The sequence below is a fragment of the Eubalaena glacialis genome, chromosome 11 (genome assembly GCF_028564815.1).
Source record: "Eubalaena glacialis isolate mEubGla1 chromosome 11, mEubGla1.1.hap2.+ XY, whole genome shotgun sequence".
NCBI lineage: Eukaryota > Metazoa > Chordata > Mammalia > Artiodactyla > Balaenidae > Eubalaena > Eubalaena glacialis.
In genome coordinates, this window is record NC_083726.1 from 48,523,530 (window position 1) to 48,542,756 (window position 19,227).

The 19,227-nt window shown below is 37.7% G+C and overlaps 1 protein-coding gene across 1 annotated transcript in view; it reads right to left on the reverse strand.

Moving 5' to 3' along the window:
- MYRFL (myelin regulatory factor like) overlaps positions 1-19,227 on the reverse strand; it is a 114,240-nt gene that overhangs the window by 75,767 nt on the left and 19,246 nt on the right. The window contains exon 2 of the mRNA XM_061206061.1: positions 5,867-5,957. Coding sequence (XP_061062044.1) covers positions 5,867-5,957 — 91 coding nt within the window. The remainder of the gene's footprint in view (positions 1-5,866; positions 5,958-19,227) is intronic.

The window sequence follows — 19,227 nt, forward strand, 5'->3', positions numbered from 1 at the left end:
ATGTCGGAATCTCAGTAGCAATTGCCTATAGGGAGGTATCTCTGGTCTTGCTGGAAGGACCATTATTATCATGGAGACTAAGATCATATGATAGATTTCTGAACTCCCAGGTAGAAGGACAGCTCTTCGAATAAGACTTAAGACTTGTTCACTTTTCCCCGCAAACAGCTAAAGTACTTTATGCCAGTTATAAAAGTGATCCAGATGATTAAACAGAACCCTGATGGAATCAGGTCTACCTTCTTTTGAGGAAAAGTCTTGTAGGGGACAGAAACTGACAACTCCTGGCAGGTTTTTTGTAGGCAGAGATGGTAAGGATATACCCATTGCCCACCTTTCTCACAGGAATTCATGGCAGCTGCGTGGATGGATTGAGAGGAATATGAAGGCAGGCACAAGGGCAATTAGTGCCTCGGTTCAGCCCATGCAGTGCCTGGAGCAGAAGAGCCAGCTCAGAGTGTGGGCTCAGACATGTGGCAACCCACCAGTTGTGTGTGTGTGTGTGTGTGTGTGTGTGTGTGTGTGTGTGTGTGTTTAACTAGCTTGCAAAATGTTGAGCCTCCCTTCTTCCCCACGGTCATTTTGGCAAGGATGTTTTTGTTGGCAAAGAGCAGCAAGAGGCAGGTACCAAAATACCTGCAAATAGGTTTCCCCATTACTATTGAGATTCACATCTTGTTCCACTCTCTGTCTTTCATGAGGGAGAGAAGGAAGGGCATTTACAGAAATGTCAAGGTAGGCTCAATAACAGAATGGAGATGACAGAAGAGGGTCAGTGAACTTAAAGACAAATCAATAGAAATTATCCAGTATAAACAACAGAGAGAAAAAAAAAAGATTGAAAAAATTAACTGAGCCTCTGGGACCTGTCTACCATATCAAAGATCTAACATTTGTATCATTGGAGTCCTAGACAGAGGAAAGAAAGACATTGGTACAGAAACATAATTGTGAAGAAATAATGGCTAAAAACTTACTAGAGGTAGTAAAAAAAACAAAAATTTACAGATTAAAAAACTGAGCAAATCCCAAACAGTATAATCTCAAAGAAAACCATGCCCATATCCAGCCATGTTATAATAAAATTGCTGAAAACCAAAGATAAAACAATATCTTGCAAGTGGAGAAAAATGATATATTACATACAAGGGAACAATGATTCAAATAACTGCCTATTTCTCATCAGAAACCATAGAGGTTGGAAGACAGAAGACAGTGCTGAGAAAAAAGGAACCTAACCGAGGACCCTGAATCCACAATCATTCCTGAGGACTTTGGCATTCCTTTCGCAGTAATAGATAAAAGAAGTAGACAAAAATCAGCAAGGCTATAGAAGACCGGAAAAACAATGTCAACCAACTTGACCTAATTAGCATTTATAGAACATTTGACCCAACAACAGCAGAACACACATTCTTTTCAAGTGCACATGGAACATTCACCCAGATAGACCATATCCTGGGTCATAAAGCAAACCTTAACAAATTTAAAAGAATTAGAATTATATAGAGTATGTTCTCTGTCCATAATGGAATTAAACTACAAGTCAGTGACAGAAAAATACATGGAAAGTTCCCAATTATTTGGAAATTAACCCAATTCCAGCCACCTAGAGTTAAAGAGGATGTCTCAAGGAAAATTAGGAAATATTTTGAGCTGCAAGAAAATCAAAATATAGCATATCAAAAATTGAGGAAGACAGCTAAAGCCATATGGAGAGGGAAATGTATAGCATTGAATGATTAAATTAGAAAGCAAAGGATGACTTTAAATCAAGAACTAAGCTCTCACCTTAAGAAACTAAACAAAGAGGAGCAAACTAAACCCAAAGCAATCAGAAGGAAATAATGAATAGAAATCAGTGAAATTGAAAACAAACACAATAGAGGAGATCAATGAAACCAATAGACACTTATTTTAAAAGGTCAACAAAACTTATACATTTCTAAAGAGACTAATTAAAAGAGAGAGAGAGGAAAGTGATTACCAATATAAGAAACAGAAGAGAATATCAGTACAGACTCCTTAGAGCCTGTAAAAGCCTATCAAAGCATAATAAATACTATGAACAACTCTTTGCCTATAAGTTTGACAATGAAATGGATCAGTTCCCTGGGGAAAAAAGAAAACAAGCTACCAAAACTTATTTAAGCAGAAAGAGATAGCATAAATAGTCCTGAATTTATTGGATAAACTTAATTCATAGTAAGGTCTTCCAACAAAGAAAGCTACAGGCACAGAAGATTTCATGGTGAATTCTATCAAACATTTAAGGAAAAAATAAATCCAATTCCACACAATCTCACCCAGAGAATTTAAAAGGAGAAAACACTTCCCAACTAATTTTAGAAATCTATCAATATCCTGATATCAAAGCCATAAAATTACAGTATAAGAAAACTGGAGACCAATAGATGCAAAATCCTCAAAGTAATTTTAGCAAATTGAATCCGGCTATACATAAAAAGATAATACTTTAAAACTAACTGAGGTTTATCCCAGGAATACAAGGTTGGTTCAATATTCAAAAATTAGCAAAGTAATCCACCATGATAACAGACAGGGGAAACAAACATATGATCATATTAATAAATACAGAAATAACATTTGACAAAATTCAAGAGCCATTCATGATAAAATAATTCTCAGCAAACTAGGAGTAGAAGAGAATCTCCTTGACCTAATAAAGGGCATTACAAAAAAATCTTACAGCTAAATCATACATAATAATAAAAAATTGAGTGATTGCCCTCTAAGATCATGGACAAGACAAGGATGTCTGATCTCTCTATTTCCCTATTCAGCATCATAGCCAAAGTCCTACCCAGTTCAATAAGGCAAGAAAAAATATTCAAAGGCATACAGTTTTGAAAGAAAGATATACAACTGTTCCAATTTGCAGAAGACATGATTGTCAAGATATAAAAAGCCAAGAAATCTACAAAAAGCTCTTAAACTAGTAAATGGCTTCATTAAGATTTCAGGGCCCGGGAATTCCCTGGCAGCCCAGTGGTTAGGACTCGGCACTTTCACTGCCGGGGCCCGGGTTTGATCCCTGGTCGGGGAACTAAAATCCCTCAAGCCATGTGGCCAGACCAAATAAAAAAAAATTTTTTTTAATTTAAAAAATTAAAAAAAAAGATTGTAGGACCTAAGCCCAAAATATAAAAACCAATAATAGTTCTGCATATTGGCAATGAATAATTGGGAATTAAATTTGAAAAAAATTTAAAAACCACTATTACTTACAATAACTCAAAGAAAAACATGAAACATTTAGGTGTAGATCTAAACAAAATATATACAAGATTTGTATGCTAAAATTGTAAAATACTGATGAAAAAAAGCAAAGAAGGCCTAAATAAATGGAGAGGTATACTACGTTCACGGATTGGAAGACTCAATTTTGTGAAGATGTCGATTTTCCCCAAATGGATCTCTATACTTAATACAATCCTAATCTATACCCCAGCAGCACTGTATAGATATAAACAAGCTGATTTTAATATTTATGTGAGAAGTCAAAGGAATTAGAATAACCCAAACAATTTTACAAAAGAAGACAAATTTGGAGGACTTACACTATATGGTTTTAAGACTTATGATAAAAGTACAGTAGTCAAGATAACGTGATACTGACAAAATAACAGATATATAGATCAGTGGAACAGAATAAAGAGTTTAGATATAGATCCACACAAATATGGTCATCTGATTTTTTACAACAGTGTAAAGACAATTCAATAGAGAAAGGTTATCCAGCAAGGGATTCTGAAAGTAACTGGACATCTATACACAAAGAAATTAATCTCAACTTATATCTCAAAACTTATATGGAAATTAATTCAAAATGGATCATAGACCTAAATGTAAAACTAAACTTTTAGAAGGAAACAGGAGAAAATCCTTGGGAACTTAAATTAGGCAATATCTATATTTCTTAGATATAAAGAACAAACCACATAAGACAAATTTGATCTATTGGACATCATCAAAATTTAAAACTTCTGCTCTGAGATAGACATTGTTAAGAGAATAAAAACATAAGTTAAAGACTTGGAGAAAGTATTCATAAATCACATATCCAATAAAGTTCTTATATCCAGAATATTTAAAGAATTTTCTAAACTCAAAAATAAGAAAACTTTAATTTTTTAAAATGGGCAAAAAATCTGAAAAAAGACTTCACCTAAGAAAAAGTACGAATGGCAAACAACCACATGAAATAAGGCTCAACATCATTCGTTGATAGGAAAATGCAAATTAAGACAAAATGAGATACCACTATAAGCCTATTAGAATATATAGCTAGTGGTAATGTAAAATGGTATGGCCACTCTAGAAAATTTGGCAATTTTTATAAAGTTAAGCTTCCACTTACAACATGACCCAGCAGACTATCCAAGGTACTACCCTAGAGAAATTAAAACTCTTGCTCACACAAACACCTGTGCATGAATATTTATAGAAGTTATTCATAATTGCCAAAAACTGGAAATAATCAAAATGTCCTTGAATGAGTGACTGGATAAACAAACTCTGTTACAACAATCCAACAGAGTTTTTCTCAGCAATAAAAAAGAATGAGCAAAGACATTATGCTTAGTGAGAGAAACTGGACTTATAATTATATATACCATATGGCTTCATTTATGTGACATTTGGAAAAAGCAAAACTATAAGGACAGAGAAAAGATCAGTGGTCACCAGAGGTTAGGGGTGTGTGTTGGGTTTGACCACAAAGTGGAAGTGTAGGGGGAATGTTTCAGGTGAGGGAACTGTTGTGTGTGGTAATCATGGCAGTAGTTGTACAACTCTATGAATTTGTCAAAACTCACAAAACCATACACAAGACAAAAATGGAATTTTACTGCATGTAAGTTTTTTAAAAGAAAGCTGGCATGGCTATATTAATATTAGAAAATAAGAGCAGAAATCAATGACATGGAAAACAGAAAAACAATTAAGAATATAAATTTAACCAAAAGCTAGTTCTTTAAAAGGTTAGGAAAACTGATAAACCTCTTGCTAGATTGATCAAGAAGAAAAAAGACATGAATTACTGACATCAAGAACAACACTTGTTGTTCACTATAGATTCTACAGACATTAAAAGTATAAAAAGGAAATATGATGAACAACTTTATGCCAGTAAATTCAAAACTTAGATGAAATATACAAATTCATTGAAAGATATAAACTGCCTAAGTTGATAACTACTAATTGATAACCTGAATAGCCCCATATCTATTAATGATATTGAATTGGAAGGTGAGGGCCTTCAGATTAAAACTAAATAAAACAAAAAGAAAAAGAAACAAACAAAAAACTCCAGGCCTAGCTGGCTTCACTGGTGAAATCTGCCAAAGATTTATAAAAGAAATAAGAACAGCTCTACTCAAGCTCTTCTGGAAAACAGAAAAGAAGGAAGCACTTCCCAGTTCATTTAATTATTTCATAATTTTAAAAACACCAAATGGAGGGACTTCCCTGGTGGTACAGTGGTTAAGAATCCGCCTGCCAATGCAGGGAACACGGGTTCGATCCCTGGTGTGGGAAGATCCCACGTGCCACGGAGCAACTAAGCCCATGAGCCACAACTACTGAGCCTGCGCTCTAGTACCCACGAGCCACAACTACTGAAGCCCATGTGCCTAAAGCCCGTGCTCCGCAACAAGAGAAGCCACCACACCGCAACGAAGAATAGCCCCCGCTCGCCACAACTAGAGAAAGCCCACGTGCAGCAGCGAAGACCCAACAGAGCCAAACATAAATAATAAATAAATAAATAAATTTATATTTAAAAAAAAGTCAAACATAAAAAAAAAAACACAACCAAATGGAGAGCAGTGCTCTCATTACTTACAAGGCCGCCAAATCAAAATCATTGCCCAAGAACTCCTCCAGCAGACTTGTATCCAGGGTCGGGTTCCCCAGAGTGCCACTGGCCCCTTGAGCTGCAAAGGCAAATTGAAAATCTTGAGATTCATGAATTTTTCAGAATGGCTAATCGCTAAAATTTCAAAGCAACTAAATGGCATAATGCATTTATTGAGAGTGTGGTCTTTCTTCCATTCAAATATTTCCTTCCGAAATCTTTTTAGATGTTACCCTCCTCGAGCAGCCTTCCCTAACTGTTCAAGGCTGGTTTAGGTGCTTTTTTATGTGCATTCATTAACACCATGTACTTGCCTTATACACTATTATAATTGCTTGCTTTGGTGTTTGTTCCTCTATCTAAAGTCTTTAAGGGCGAGGACTGTGTCTTTTTTATTGTACCAACAAGGATCTATGTTATGAAAAAGGCAGCAATTAACATTTATTGGCTAGCTGGCTGGCTGGCTGGCTGGCTGGCTGGCTGGATGAATGGATAGACTGATGATTGGCTGTTGGTCTGATAGATTACTTCCAGTTAAGTTCAACAAGAAGTTCAATATCTTGCTTCACATTTTTGTTAGACTTCCCAAAATGCAACACAATAGTTCTGTCCTTTTTCTTGATTTACAAAATGAAAATAAGCTTATTGGTTTCTTTCTGACCATAACAAAGACACTAGAATTTTTAAAGAGTATAAAATATAGGGACTTCCCTGGTGGTCCAGTGGCTAAGACTCTGCGCTCCCAATGCAGGGGGCCCAGGTTCGATCCCTGGTCATGGAACTAGATCCCACATGCCGCAACTAAGAGTTAACATGCTGCAACTAAAGATCCTGCATGCTGCAACTAAGACCTGGCACAGCCAAATAAATAAATAAATATATATATCACAAAAAAGAGAATATAAAATATAAAAATGTTACAAAGAAGACAAAACAATCTTTCTTTGCAGATAACATGACTCTATACCTAGAAAATTCAAGAGAAACAACTGACGATTAGAAATGATCAGAAAAGTCAATAAAGTAAATGGTTAAAGTTAAATATAAAAACTAATTATTTTCGTATATACAAAAAATAACCAGTCAAAAATTCAGATAAATATAATGGAAAAAAAAGAAGATTCCATTCAAAATAACAAATAGCCTAAAATATCTAAACATATATTTAGGGACAACATATTTTTTTAAAAAGCTAATAAACTCTATGAAGGGTCATAAGAAGAGATTTCAATAAATGGAAAGAACTTCATTGTTCTTAGACTGAAAGATTCAATATTGAAAAGCTTTTACTAGATATTACTTATGATGTCTACCAAATACACAGTCATTTTCTGAGAACTTTCCCCGTATAAAAACAGTCTCCTGCAACCTTTACAGGCACCTGAATCAGAAAGAAAAAATCCATTGGTTGGCCAGTGACCACTTCAGTTATTTCTCCCAAAATTTAAACCAATAGACTTTAAAGCTGGTGGTTGAGATTAAGTCACTTAATAGCTACGGCAGAGGACTGGAGTGATAGTCTAAATATTTCTGCCAGGTCCTTTACCCAGGTCCTTCATGATTTTTTACCCTTAATAAGGCTGGTTGTTCCCCTTCTACTCTAATTACATGACAAAGTCCTGTATACATCCAATAAACCCTTTTGAATTGGTTTGTATGTTATCTGAAGTCAAATAATCCTCAAGGAAAATGTTCTTAAGTTCATCTGGAAAAATAAATATATAAAAATGACCAGAAAAATTAGGGAGGAAGGGGGTAAATAAGTACTGAGAAACACACAAGTGAACATATCAAAGGAACACAAACGAGTCCAGGATATATCAAGAAATATTACATATATATGGAATATATATATTTTATACTTATATAAATATTATATATATACATATATATATATATACACACACACACGATAGATGCATGATAAGCATATCCTTTGACACTAGTGAGGAAAGATTCATTATTCAATAAATGTTGTGGGGAAAATTGATTATATATTTGGGAGAAGAAAACCTGGAACATTTTCCTGCTTCCACACCAAAACTGCAGATGGATCAAAGATTTCAACATAAATAAATGAAACCATAGAAAGAAAACATCAGTGACTATTCTTATGATCTTGACATAAAGAAGGTTTTCCCAAGCATGGCATGAAAGCCAAAAACTATTTTTAAAAAAAGATTGATAAAATTTTACTTTATCCTTTTTTTGAGGGAAGAAGAATTTTTCACATTTTACTTTGAAATAATTTCTATCCTAAAGAGAAGCTACAAGACTACAAAGGAAGTCACATATACCCTTCACTCATATTCATCATTATTAACATTGTGCTACACTTGCATTATTCTCTCTGTCTCTGTCTTGTCTCTCTGTCTCTTTCTCTTTCTCTCTCTCTCTCTCTCTCTCACACACACACACACAAAACACATAGATACACACCCACCTATACATACCATTCTGAACCATTTGAGAACAAGTGCCTTTACCCGTGAATACTTCAGTATATATTCCTAGGTACAAAAACATTATCTTCACAACCACAATTAAATTATCAAAATCCGAAAACTTAACATTGACACAGTTTTATTGTACAATCTACATTCCATATTCAAATTTTGCCAGTTGTCTCAATAATGTCATTTATAGCATTTTTTTCTGGTCCAGAATTTAATCCAGTATAACATAGTACATGTAGTTGTCATGCCTCTTTAGATTTTTTTTGAAGTGTGTAGGCTAACTGCTTTACAGAACGTCCCTCAATTCTTGTTTGCCTCATACTTTCTCAAGGTTAAATTCAAGTTTTGTATGTTTGGCAAGAATATTACACAAATGATATTATGTCTCTCTTAGGGCCTTATATCAGGAGGATCATAGTGTCTCATTATTGATGTTAATTTTCATCCCTTGGTTAAGGTACTATCTACCAACTTTCTCCACTATAAAGTTACTACTATTCTTTTTGTAATTTGTGGCAAGATACTTTGAGATTGTGCAAATATGTTGTTTCTCATTAAATTTTTATCTAATAGTTTTAGTATCCATTGGTGATCATAAGCATTTTAATCCATGAAAAAAGTTAAAGACAAACTGAGGAATATTTTCAATATACATGAAAAAGAGTAAATATCCATAATATCCAAAATGTTCTTTCAAATCAATAAGGTAACAGCTACACCCCAATAGAAAATAGTAAACGGCTTTAAAAGGCAGTTCATAAAATAAAAAATCAAATTGGTTAATAAATGCACAAAACATGTTAAACATTACTAAGAAACAGAATTTAAAATATGAGAAAATTTTCTTTTTGCCTACCAAATTGGCATATATTCAAGGAATTAATAAAATCCACTGTTAATGCTGATGGAAATAAGATAACCCTCTTATGCATTGCTGATAGGAATATATATTAAATAATCTGTCTGAAAGTGTTTAGCATATGTTTCCAAAAAAAATGAATGTGCATATATATACTTTGATCCAGAAATTCCACTTAATAAACTTACAATAATACACTTAATATAATAACAGAAAATTGAGAATAAATGACCCTTTTTTTAACATCTTTATTGGAGTATAACTGCTTTACAATGGTGTGTTAGTTTCTGCTGTATAACAAAGTGAATCAGCTATATGTATACATATATCCCCATATCCCCTCCCTCTTGCGTCTCCCTCCCACCCTTCTAGGGGGACACAAAGCACCGAGCTGATCTCCCTGTGCTATGCAGCTGCTTCCCACTAGCTATCTATTTTACATTTGGTAGTGTATATATGTCAGTGCCACTCTCCCACTTCGTCCCAGCTTACTCTTCCCCCTCCCCATGTCCTCAAGTCCATTCTCTACATCTGCGTCTTTGAGAATAAATGACCATTAATTGACATTCATTCAATGAAATATCAATACTCTGCAGCCATTTAATAAATTCTACAGCGTTTCAAGAGAAGGTGGCTTGCAAAGTCTTATACCCACCCAATTTGTTTTCAAACATAAAGGCAACAGACAATTCCAAAATTTAAAAGTTCAGGGTATAAAGCCCCCATGACTTCCTCTTGAAAATAACTCCTTGACAGTGAAGTTCAGCCAAGCAAAAAATGAATCAAAAGAACTCAGAAATATAGAAATCAAAGAGGAAAAACTATGATGAACAGTGAATTCATATAAATATAGGATTTAAACTGAATATCTGAGGGAATTATGGTTGCAAATCAAAATGTAAAAGTAATAAACCCTTAAAAAGGAAAAAAATATCAGCAACAAAAATTAGAAGGTAGGGCGAGGGAAAATGGGAAGAGATGTGGTATTAATCACCTTATTATTCATATCTCAGAGTTCATCTTCATTACCCTAAACCTGAACCATTTAGTAAAAAAATAACTATTCCAACTTTGTAGTAACTTTTAAATCCCCTTTCTTAATCTTGGAAGACTTCTTTAGAACTGATATTTCTAACAGTAAAGAAATAATTATTTAAGTTCTGTAATTCCTTCAGTTTCCCTTCTTTTTATCCTATTAAATTCAACTAAAATTAATATTTTATATTATATTTAATATTTTCTTTAAATAGTGCATGTGAGCTAAGATCCATTTCTTACAAAGTTATTTCTACTATCTATCTAATTATCCATCCTTCTATCTGTAGCTATTCGTAGAAAGATGATGAAATAATACTCCACCACGGTTGACACTAGTTAGATGGTAGAATTTAGAATGAGTTATCTTTTTTTTTTTAGATCCTTATTACACACTTTGGAAAATTATTTTGCACAATTTTGCACAATTTTGAATAAAATGATTTTCTAAAATAAGTAGGAAATCAAATTGCTAAAGTAAACAAAAAAAATATAGAAAAAGTCTAAACTGACAAACCCTGGAGTAAATAGAGAAAATTTCCACTCATGACCATCCCCCTACCCTTGCATAAAAGATAAAAGTCCCAATGGCATCATGGGTCATGCTTCTAAAACTTTAACAAGATGATAATTCCTCTGCCATTTGCACAATTCTGGAACATAGACAAAAAAGAAAAGTACCCAAATTTTTTTATGAAGCCAGCATAAAACTGATGCCAAAAGCTGACAGAGATGAGATGCATAAAGAAAACTACAGACTAATATCATTTGTGAATAATATACCAAAATCCTAAATAAAATGCCATCAAATAGAATTTAACATTTCCATTCAGAGAAAAATTCATCAAGAAACAAAAAGATAATTCAATATTGGAATTCATATATCAAAGGTAAAATAGTATTTGACCTTCTCAACTGATGCCAAGAAGGCATTAAACATTCAATATTGATTCCAATGAATACATGCTTAAGATTATATATATTTATACACATACATATACACATCTATATCTCTCATATACATATATGTGATAGAAAACCTACGTTAAATAACAGCATCACGTTCAATGGTTAAAAAATTAGAACTATTTCCATTAATATTAGAAATATGTATTTTCATTACCTTGCTATTACACAATGTGTCAACACCCCTAAATTAATCTATACATTTAAAACATCCACAATAAAAAAAGTCTTAAAATAACAAAATGATTCTAAAGTGTAATAATGTAAAAATGCCCAGGAAAATAAAATCGAATAGGATCTGAAACAACTGGTATTTTTTTGGCTTTTGCCAACAGTGGTAAGCCAAAAGTTTTTTCTTTCATCGTAATGAAATCTGAAATAGATTATCGATAATTTAATGAGAACTTTATTAAACTCTGTGGACTTTTTTTCCAGGTATAATTTAAATATGCAATACTTCAGCTGTCTATCCTGCACACCCATATCACTCATGTAATCCAGAGCCTTGAATTCTTCCCATGGGTAAGGTACCTTTGCACTAGATCCCTGCACTGGTTATAGGAGGTATAGGAGGGCCATTTCATCTTTATCTTTGGGCTTGCTAATTCATCCAAGGGCATTAAAACAAAATTTAAAAAATCTTGAGCACCTCCCAAATGGTAAAAATTGATGGGTGCCAGAGACAGGTGGAAGGGAGGGAGAAAAAAAGAGAAGGGAAAGGGAAGAGAAGAGAGATTGCCAACTCCATTCAGTGACATGAACTCAGAGGGGAAATGGATGGGAGATATTTTTAAAAGTTGAGATGGTCAGAAATGACCTCATAGCGGAGTTTTGTCTTGAGCTAGACTTTGAAGGAAGAAAGAGCAAGACAAGGCTCATTCATTCTTTATTAAGCACCTACTATGTGCCAAGCCCTGTACAAGGTTCTGAGGACACAGCCATGAAAAAAATTAACACAATCCCCTCAGGAGGTTTGGATTCTAATGGCGGGAAAGGTAGCAACAGTGGGGAAGGACTTACATGACATATGAGAAACAATAAATAAACAGGATCTTTTCGGGTGGTGATGAAAACAGAACAGAGTGGCATGATAGACGGTGGGGGAAGGAGCTCCTTTCAGTGTGGAGGCCTTTCTCAGGAAGGAGCCAGCCATGCAAACATCAAGGGCAGAGCATGCCAGGTAGAGTGAACAGCACCGCAAGAGCCCAGGGCTGGACTGTGCTTGCGTGTTTGAGAAACAAATCATTCCAGTGTGGCCAGAGCACAGGAGCACGGGGCGGGGTGCAGGGGGAGGGGAGGTGGCCAGAGCACAGGAGCACGGGGTGGGGTGCGGGGGAGGGGAGGTGGCCAGAGCAATGGGAAGCCTTTGGAAAGTGAAATAATATGCTTTAATATGCTTTTATAAAAGGTCACTCTGGTTGCTTTGCGGGAAAGGACTATAAGGGAACAAGAACGGAAGAAGGGAGGTCAACTTGAACACTATCGCGGTTGTTCAGGGACTTTCAGAGGGAGCCTGGAGTTCTTACTCTGGACCAAGCAAAAGGAGAAGCACTTTGCCCGACCTCATCAATCCTCATGACAGCCCTAGGGGGTGGACATTAATATTATTCCCAGTGTACAGAGAAGGCAAAGTGATTACACAGGTTAACTAGCTTGCCCAGGGTTACACAGCTAGTAAGTGACCTGCAGGGAAGCCAACGAGACCTACCCTGATTCTTGAGGGTGTTCTCACCCCCAGCCCCATTACTACCCCCCCCCCCGCCCTTGCCCCGTGTTCCTCTTCCTTCCCCAACAATGCCAGCCAACTGCAGAAAAGCAACTTGCCTCTACTACTTCACTGGGCTTTGGTCAAGCCAATTGCTAAGAGAAGCAGATGGAGGAAAAGATCTGTTTAGTTTCCACTGAAGCCCCTGCTGGTGTCCCATCTGCTTTATACAGCACCGCCCCCAGCCCAACAAACACATACACACAGTTCCCCACACAGAAGTAGGAAGTGGCCCAAAGATTCTCAGACTTGACCTTTGTGCCACTTGCTTTACATCACCCACCCTCTCCAACCTCCATCCCCAGGTAGAAATAAGAGATGGTCCACAGCATCCAGGACCTGCCCGTGTGGCTTGTGCAAACCTCTTAATGAACAAAGAGAGATGAGTCCTGGAGTAGCTGGCTTTCTCTAGGACTCCAAAGTCACAGCTGTGCTTTCCAGACCCTAAGGAAATTCCTCAACAAGATAAATCCACAGTGTCAGATAAAACGGTTTTCAGGAGACTCTGCACACACAGGGCAACTCTCAAAAGCCTCTTAAAATAAATTGCATGCTTTTAAAAATAATCACTTTGCTCTAAATGTCTTAAACTCTGGTTTATAACACCCAAACCTGCAAAGAGTGTGTCCTTGGGCATCCCGTCCCGTCAGGGAGGCTCAGTTTCAGACCTCAATTCCACCCTTTTCTACGTTTCTCTCTGTGGCCGGAAGGGCTGTCACAGTCTTGCTCACAAAACCAGAAGCTATCCAGGCCTCCGGGGAGTGCCGGAGAACTGCTCTAGGAAACAAGGAACCCCCTTCTTCACCCTAGTTCTCTGCCTTCCCTTCCAGGCACGCAACAGCTGCAGAATGGTCACCTGTCCTGTACCCTTGGCCTTAGGCAGACAAGAAAAAAGTATGTGGTTATGAGGATCAATCCACCAGGGACGCCATAGACAAATCTAAGTTGCATCCGCAAGACCCGCTGATAGACATACACACGCCTTTGGGGAAACAGGGCTTCTCCAAAGGTATGGATAGGGTGTGCCCAACAAGGACCTCCCTTTCTGCTTCCCACGCACCTGCCCAGCCACCACCCCCAAGTCCTGTGTAAGGACACTTCTTGTTTCCACCCTAGGGACTCCCTTCCCACATCACTTCCCCAAACCCAGACACCCCCCTCCCTTCTTGATCTACTCTTTTGCCCTTTGTCCCAAAACAGCGCTGCCCAGAGTATTCAAACGACAGGCAAGATGACAAAATTTGTCTGTTACAGCAGCTCTAGGTTTTTTAAAGATTCTAAAAAGCCACAATGAGTGTCTCCCCCTTCCCCCCTTGATTGCCCTTTAAAGTTAAACATAAAGATAGTTTCCCTCTGATGTGCCAGTGCTCATGAGGAACTGGAGCAGAAATGTTCACGGCTATTCCAAAGAAGAAGGAGGAGGGGGGAAGCAGAGGAGAAGTTGGAGGAGAGGAGGAGAAACCAGACCCTCATTTGCTAAGGTTACTTTTGTCTTTAAAATCCACTGAAAATAAAACTGGATTTAAAATCTAATGTCAGTGGTGAGAGCCACAGCCCGTTCAGTTAGCTAGTGAAGATAACATTTTCCCAGAGACACTTCCAATCATTAAAAGACTAATTGTTTCACTCATTTATTCAGCACTGACTTAGTGTTCACCATGTGTCCAGGAATAAAACTGGGGACGAGCTCACAGTCCAGCAAAAGGGACAGGAAGATCGGCCGCAGCAGCAGAGGGTGATAAGTGCTGGGATGGCGGTGGGCATCCTACTGCAGGAGCCTTTCTGTTAGGCTGGCCGGGCTGGGGCAAGGGCTTCCTGCAGGTGACACTTGAGAGGAATTTTTAAGGATAAGCAGAAGGTGATTTAAAAAAACATTCCAGGAACTGAAAAGAGTATGTGCCAATGAATTCATGGAGTCAGCAGCAGGACTCCCGTGGAAATGAGTGTGCGGTCTGGCCAGAGCTGGGAGGCAGGTGAAGAATGTGGCACGGACAGAACAGCGCCCTTCATGGACCCCACTGCAAGCTCTGGGTACTTTTATTTCAGCCACTGTAGAAATTACATGTTGCACGTCTGTTTCTCCACTCAACTTTAAGCCCCTCCAGGGGAGAAATTGCCTCTTTTTATATAGATCCTACACACTCAGAACAAGGCCTGGAATGTGGTAGTTATTCAATAAATATTGAATTTCTCAGATGAGTAATAACATTTGAATGAATAAATGTGATTATGAATGCTGGAAGGTGTATCTGGAGAAACTGGCGTATCTCAGAAACCTGATCATGAAGGTTCATAGGTATCAAGGTAAGGAATTTGCCTTACAGGTTATGAAGACGTTGCAATTTTTCATCAGACATTATCAGGTTTATATTTCTGAAAGGCCTTTCTGCCTGCTCTTGGGAGTGAAGCTGGGTGAGACTAGAGCAAAGAGACTAGTCAAGGACACTGCCAGCATTAGCCTTCCCTCACTAAATCACCCAACACACAATCAACGGGCACCTGCTATGGACCAGGCACAGTGCCAAGTGCTAGAGACACAAAGACAAGGGTGCCTTAGTAGTTAAGGGTCCTGGTTCTACAATCAGGCCTGAGGTAAATTCTGGCCGAAACGTTTCCCAGCTGTGCAACCTTGGGCAAATTACCTACCCTCTCTGTGCTTCAGTTTCCTTATCTATAGAATAAGGATAATAAGAGCATTTCCCTCATGGAGTTGTGAGGATTAAATGAGATAATGCATATAAGGTGCTTAGCACAGTTCCCAGCTCAATCAATACTACCCTTTGTCATAACCATCAGTTGCTGTGCTCAAGAGGTTCATAAACCAGCGAGAAAGACTGACATAAAAGCATACCGTGGCAGCTCGATGTGACAACTGAGTGTACACAGAGCATTACGGGTCGCCTAAATGACTCAACAGGAGCAAAAGGTTGCCAGGTAAAGCTTCCAGGAACAGGGGTCCATGAGGCTTGAACTGTCCTCAGGGGCAGATCCTGGGGCCTTGAATGCCATGAAATTCTGATCTGGTGCAGCGGAAGTGGGGTCAGGAAGGTGGAAGAGTGTGCAGTGGTGTGCTCGTACAAGCTTGGGCACATCTCTTCCCAACTCCATATTTAGAGTTTTCACATTGGTAACTTGAAATCGGCTATAGTGGGAAGATTTACACCATGGAAATTGGTAAATATTACAAACTGAGAATTTCTGTCCAAAGATTTGGTTGTTAAACATTTACCAGCATACCCCTGGATGTGAGTAGTATTTGAGAGGAGAATCCTACTGGACTTTGTTACTGATTGGATTCTCCCATCTCTGTTTTGGTGGCCGGGTAGGAGTTGGTGTTGGTGCCTTGAGACAGGAAACAGGAGAGAGTTGGCTGAGGAGCCTGGAAGGAGCTGGAGGGGTCCATCTGCTCCAGGTCATGGCATGTCAATCCTGTTTTTGCACTCTTGGAGAGAGAAATGAACTGCAGGGCACTGCCCCCAAGAAAACCTCCACCTAATGACCTGGAATCCCAGGAGTCTCCCCAGTCTTCCTTGTATAAGTAGCCCTGCATTGATTCAGGAAGAAGCTAATCAGTTCTTTCAAGCAGAGTTAACATGACCCATTGTTGGAAACAGTGACCAAATTAAAAGACTGTCTCTGGACTTTAACATGATATGAATCACCTGAAATTTACATGCCCGATACTCACAAGATAAAATGAAAATTAACCTTTATTCAACTTGAGTAAATAAATGGTTCAAGCACATTGTGTAACAGGATGGCAACACCCACATGGCTTTTCAATAAGTCACAGATGCAAAATTCTAGAAAGGATTGCTGAACACTTGGCTGCTGGCCTCTGAGAACAGCAGAAGACATCCAGGAGCCTGCAAGTGCCCACCAAGAACTAGTGCTGTGAAAAAAAAAAAAAAAAAAAAAAAGAACTAGTGCTGTGGATGGACTTCATCTGCTTTCCTGACCAGCAGATTAGGAGCCTGTGCATGAAAATGTATATCTTGATTTCAACTAGACACTTAACAAAATTGTCAATTTACTCATCCAATAATAAATATTTAATGAAGTGCGTGTGCTAGGCACTGGGATACAACAGTGAGCAACACTCAGTCTTACCCTCAAGCCAGGGGACGGGAGCACAGACAGGAAAAAGGCAGGACTAACACAGTGTGGTACGTCAGGCCCAGGAGACACATAAGAGGGCCTTCCAATCCAACGGGGGGGGGAGGGCAGTCAAGGATGGCTATACTTGTAGCTAAGACGGAGAAAGGTAAAGGAAATTACATTAGAATTAGGTGAATTTGTATCTGGGAGAACAACTGAACCCTAGCATGCTAACCCGGAGAAAATCCTAAAATGTACTATAAAATGACTCTGCTCTCATCCTTCTCAATAATGCTATTTGTGATTTGGACAAGTATAGAAAAGGCAAACCTGCCACGTATGCAGATGGCCTGAAGGAGATGAACAAGGTAAAACTACAGTATAAAAGAGTCAGGTCACTAGAGATTGTCACACTGAGTGAAGTAAGTCAGACAGAGAAAGACGAATGTCATATGATATCGCTTATGTGTGGAATCTAAAAAAATGGTACAAATGAACCTATTTACAAAACAGAAATTGAGTCACAGGTGTAGAAAACAAACTTATTTGTTACCAAAGGGGAAGCGGGGGAGAGAGATAAATTGGGAGATTGGGATTGACATAGACATAGTACTATACATAAAATAGTTAACTAGTAAGAACCTATAGCACAGGGAACTCTATTCACTACCCTGTGATGACCCATATGGGAATAGAATTTAAAAAAAGAGTGGATATATTTATATGTATAACTGACTCATTTTGCTGTACAGCAGAAACTAACACAACGTTGTAAATCAACTATACGCCAATAAAAAAAAAAAGTCAGGTCAAATCTTGGCGACTGGATTGATGGCTGACTCTGACACGATGAAATTTAGTAGATTAAGCGTTCAGCTTTCCATTGATTTTTTTCCATTATGTAAATATGAGATGGGGAAACTTGGCTTTTGCGTAAATAAGTGATAAAGACATCAGTTTAATTTTGTCATCATGAAGAAGTATTGGGGAGACAAAGAAACTAATGTAGGGTTATAATAATGAAAGCACTGAGGACAGAACTGGGAGGGTAAGGTCCCTGTTCCTCTAGGCACAGGTCCAATCTTGATGACCTAGGCCCCATACCTTAAGAGGAATGTCGACAAATAGTAGGGTGCCAGGCGGAGATCCAACAAAGCAGGAAAGAATCAGAAGTAAGCCACATGAGAGATGGTCAGTGGAGAATAATAATAATAATACTTGGTAAATTTGTTGAGCACATTTTATGTACCAATACCTTGCTAAGAATTTTACATTTACTTTCTCACTTAATCCAAACAATAATTTTACTGTCAGATAGGTCTAGTACTACTCCCATTTTTCAGCTTAAGTAACTTGCTCAAGTTGCAATAACACAGTTGTTATTGCAGGGGTTCTTATTGTAGTGTTTTCTACTATAACATAACGTACATATTCCTGAACCACCTTGCCTTCTGCAAAATCATGCAAAATAATGAAAGAAAGTTGGGTTGGAGCAAACCAGTCAAAAACTAATAAAAACAATGACATTCCTAATAGAAATTTAAAGGACACATCAAACTATAATTAATATTGTTAAGTACTTCAGAAAATATAGGAATTTACCCTTTATAAAAAGGTTGTTGGAGGAGTTATGGCTGCTGAATTATGAGGGCAAGGGAAGAGGGAGGAGGCCACTGAGATTAGGATAACTGGTTTAGATCAATTACATTAGAACCTATCCTTCCTGGGCTCAAGGACTCTCCTCCTCTGTCTGAACAGATTAAGCTTCTGTCAGGAGGAAAGAAGGTGGAACGGCTGATGGTGCCTGCCATTTATAACTTAGAAATATAGATCTAAGATCTTTCAGCATTAACATTATTACAATTCCATGTGACTGTGTCCTGTATTGCTTTTTCACAAACCCAGGGTCGCTCAGTGTAAATAATAAATGATGGCTGGTTGGCTCGGTACCTTTGAAGATCTGCCTTGTGGCACAGCTTCTGGGTGAATAATCTAACAATTGGTAGGATTTAAGGTAGGAGAGGGAAACGGTCTGTCTACTGCATTAGGTATCTCAATTTTCATGAAAGTATTTCAGTGTCTTCACTAGCTGATTATCAAGTTCATACTTCTTCTCCTTTTAAATTAATTATTTAAAATATAAATTAAGCAAGATCCTCTGGCCTTTCTG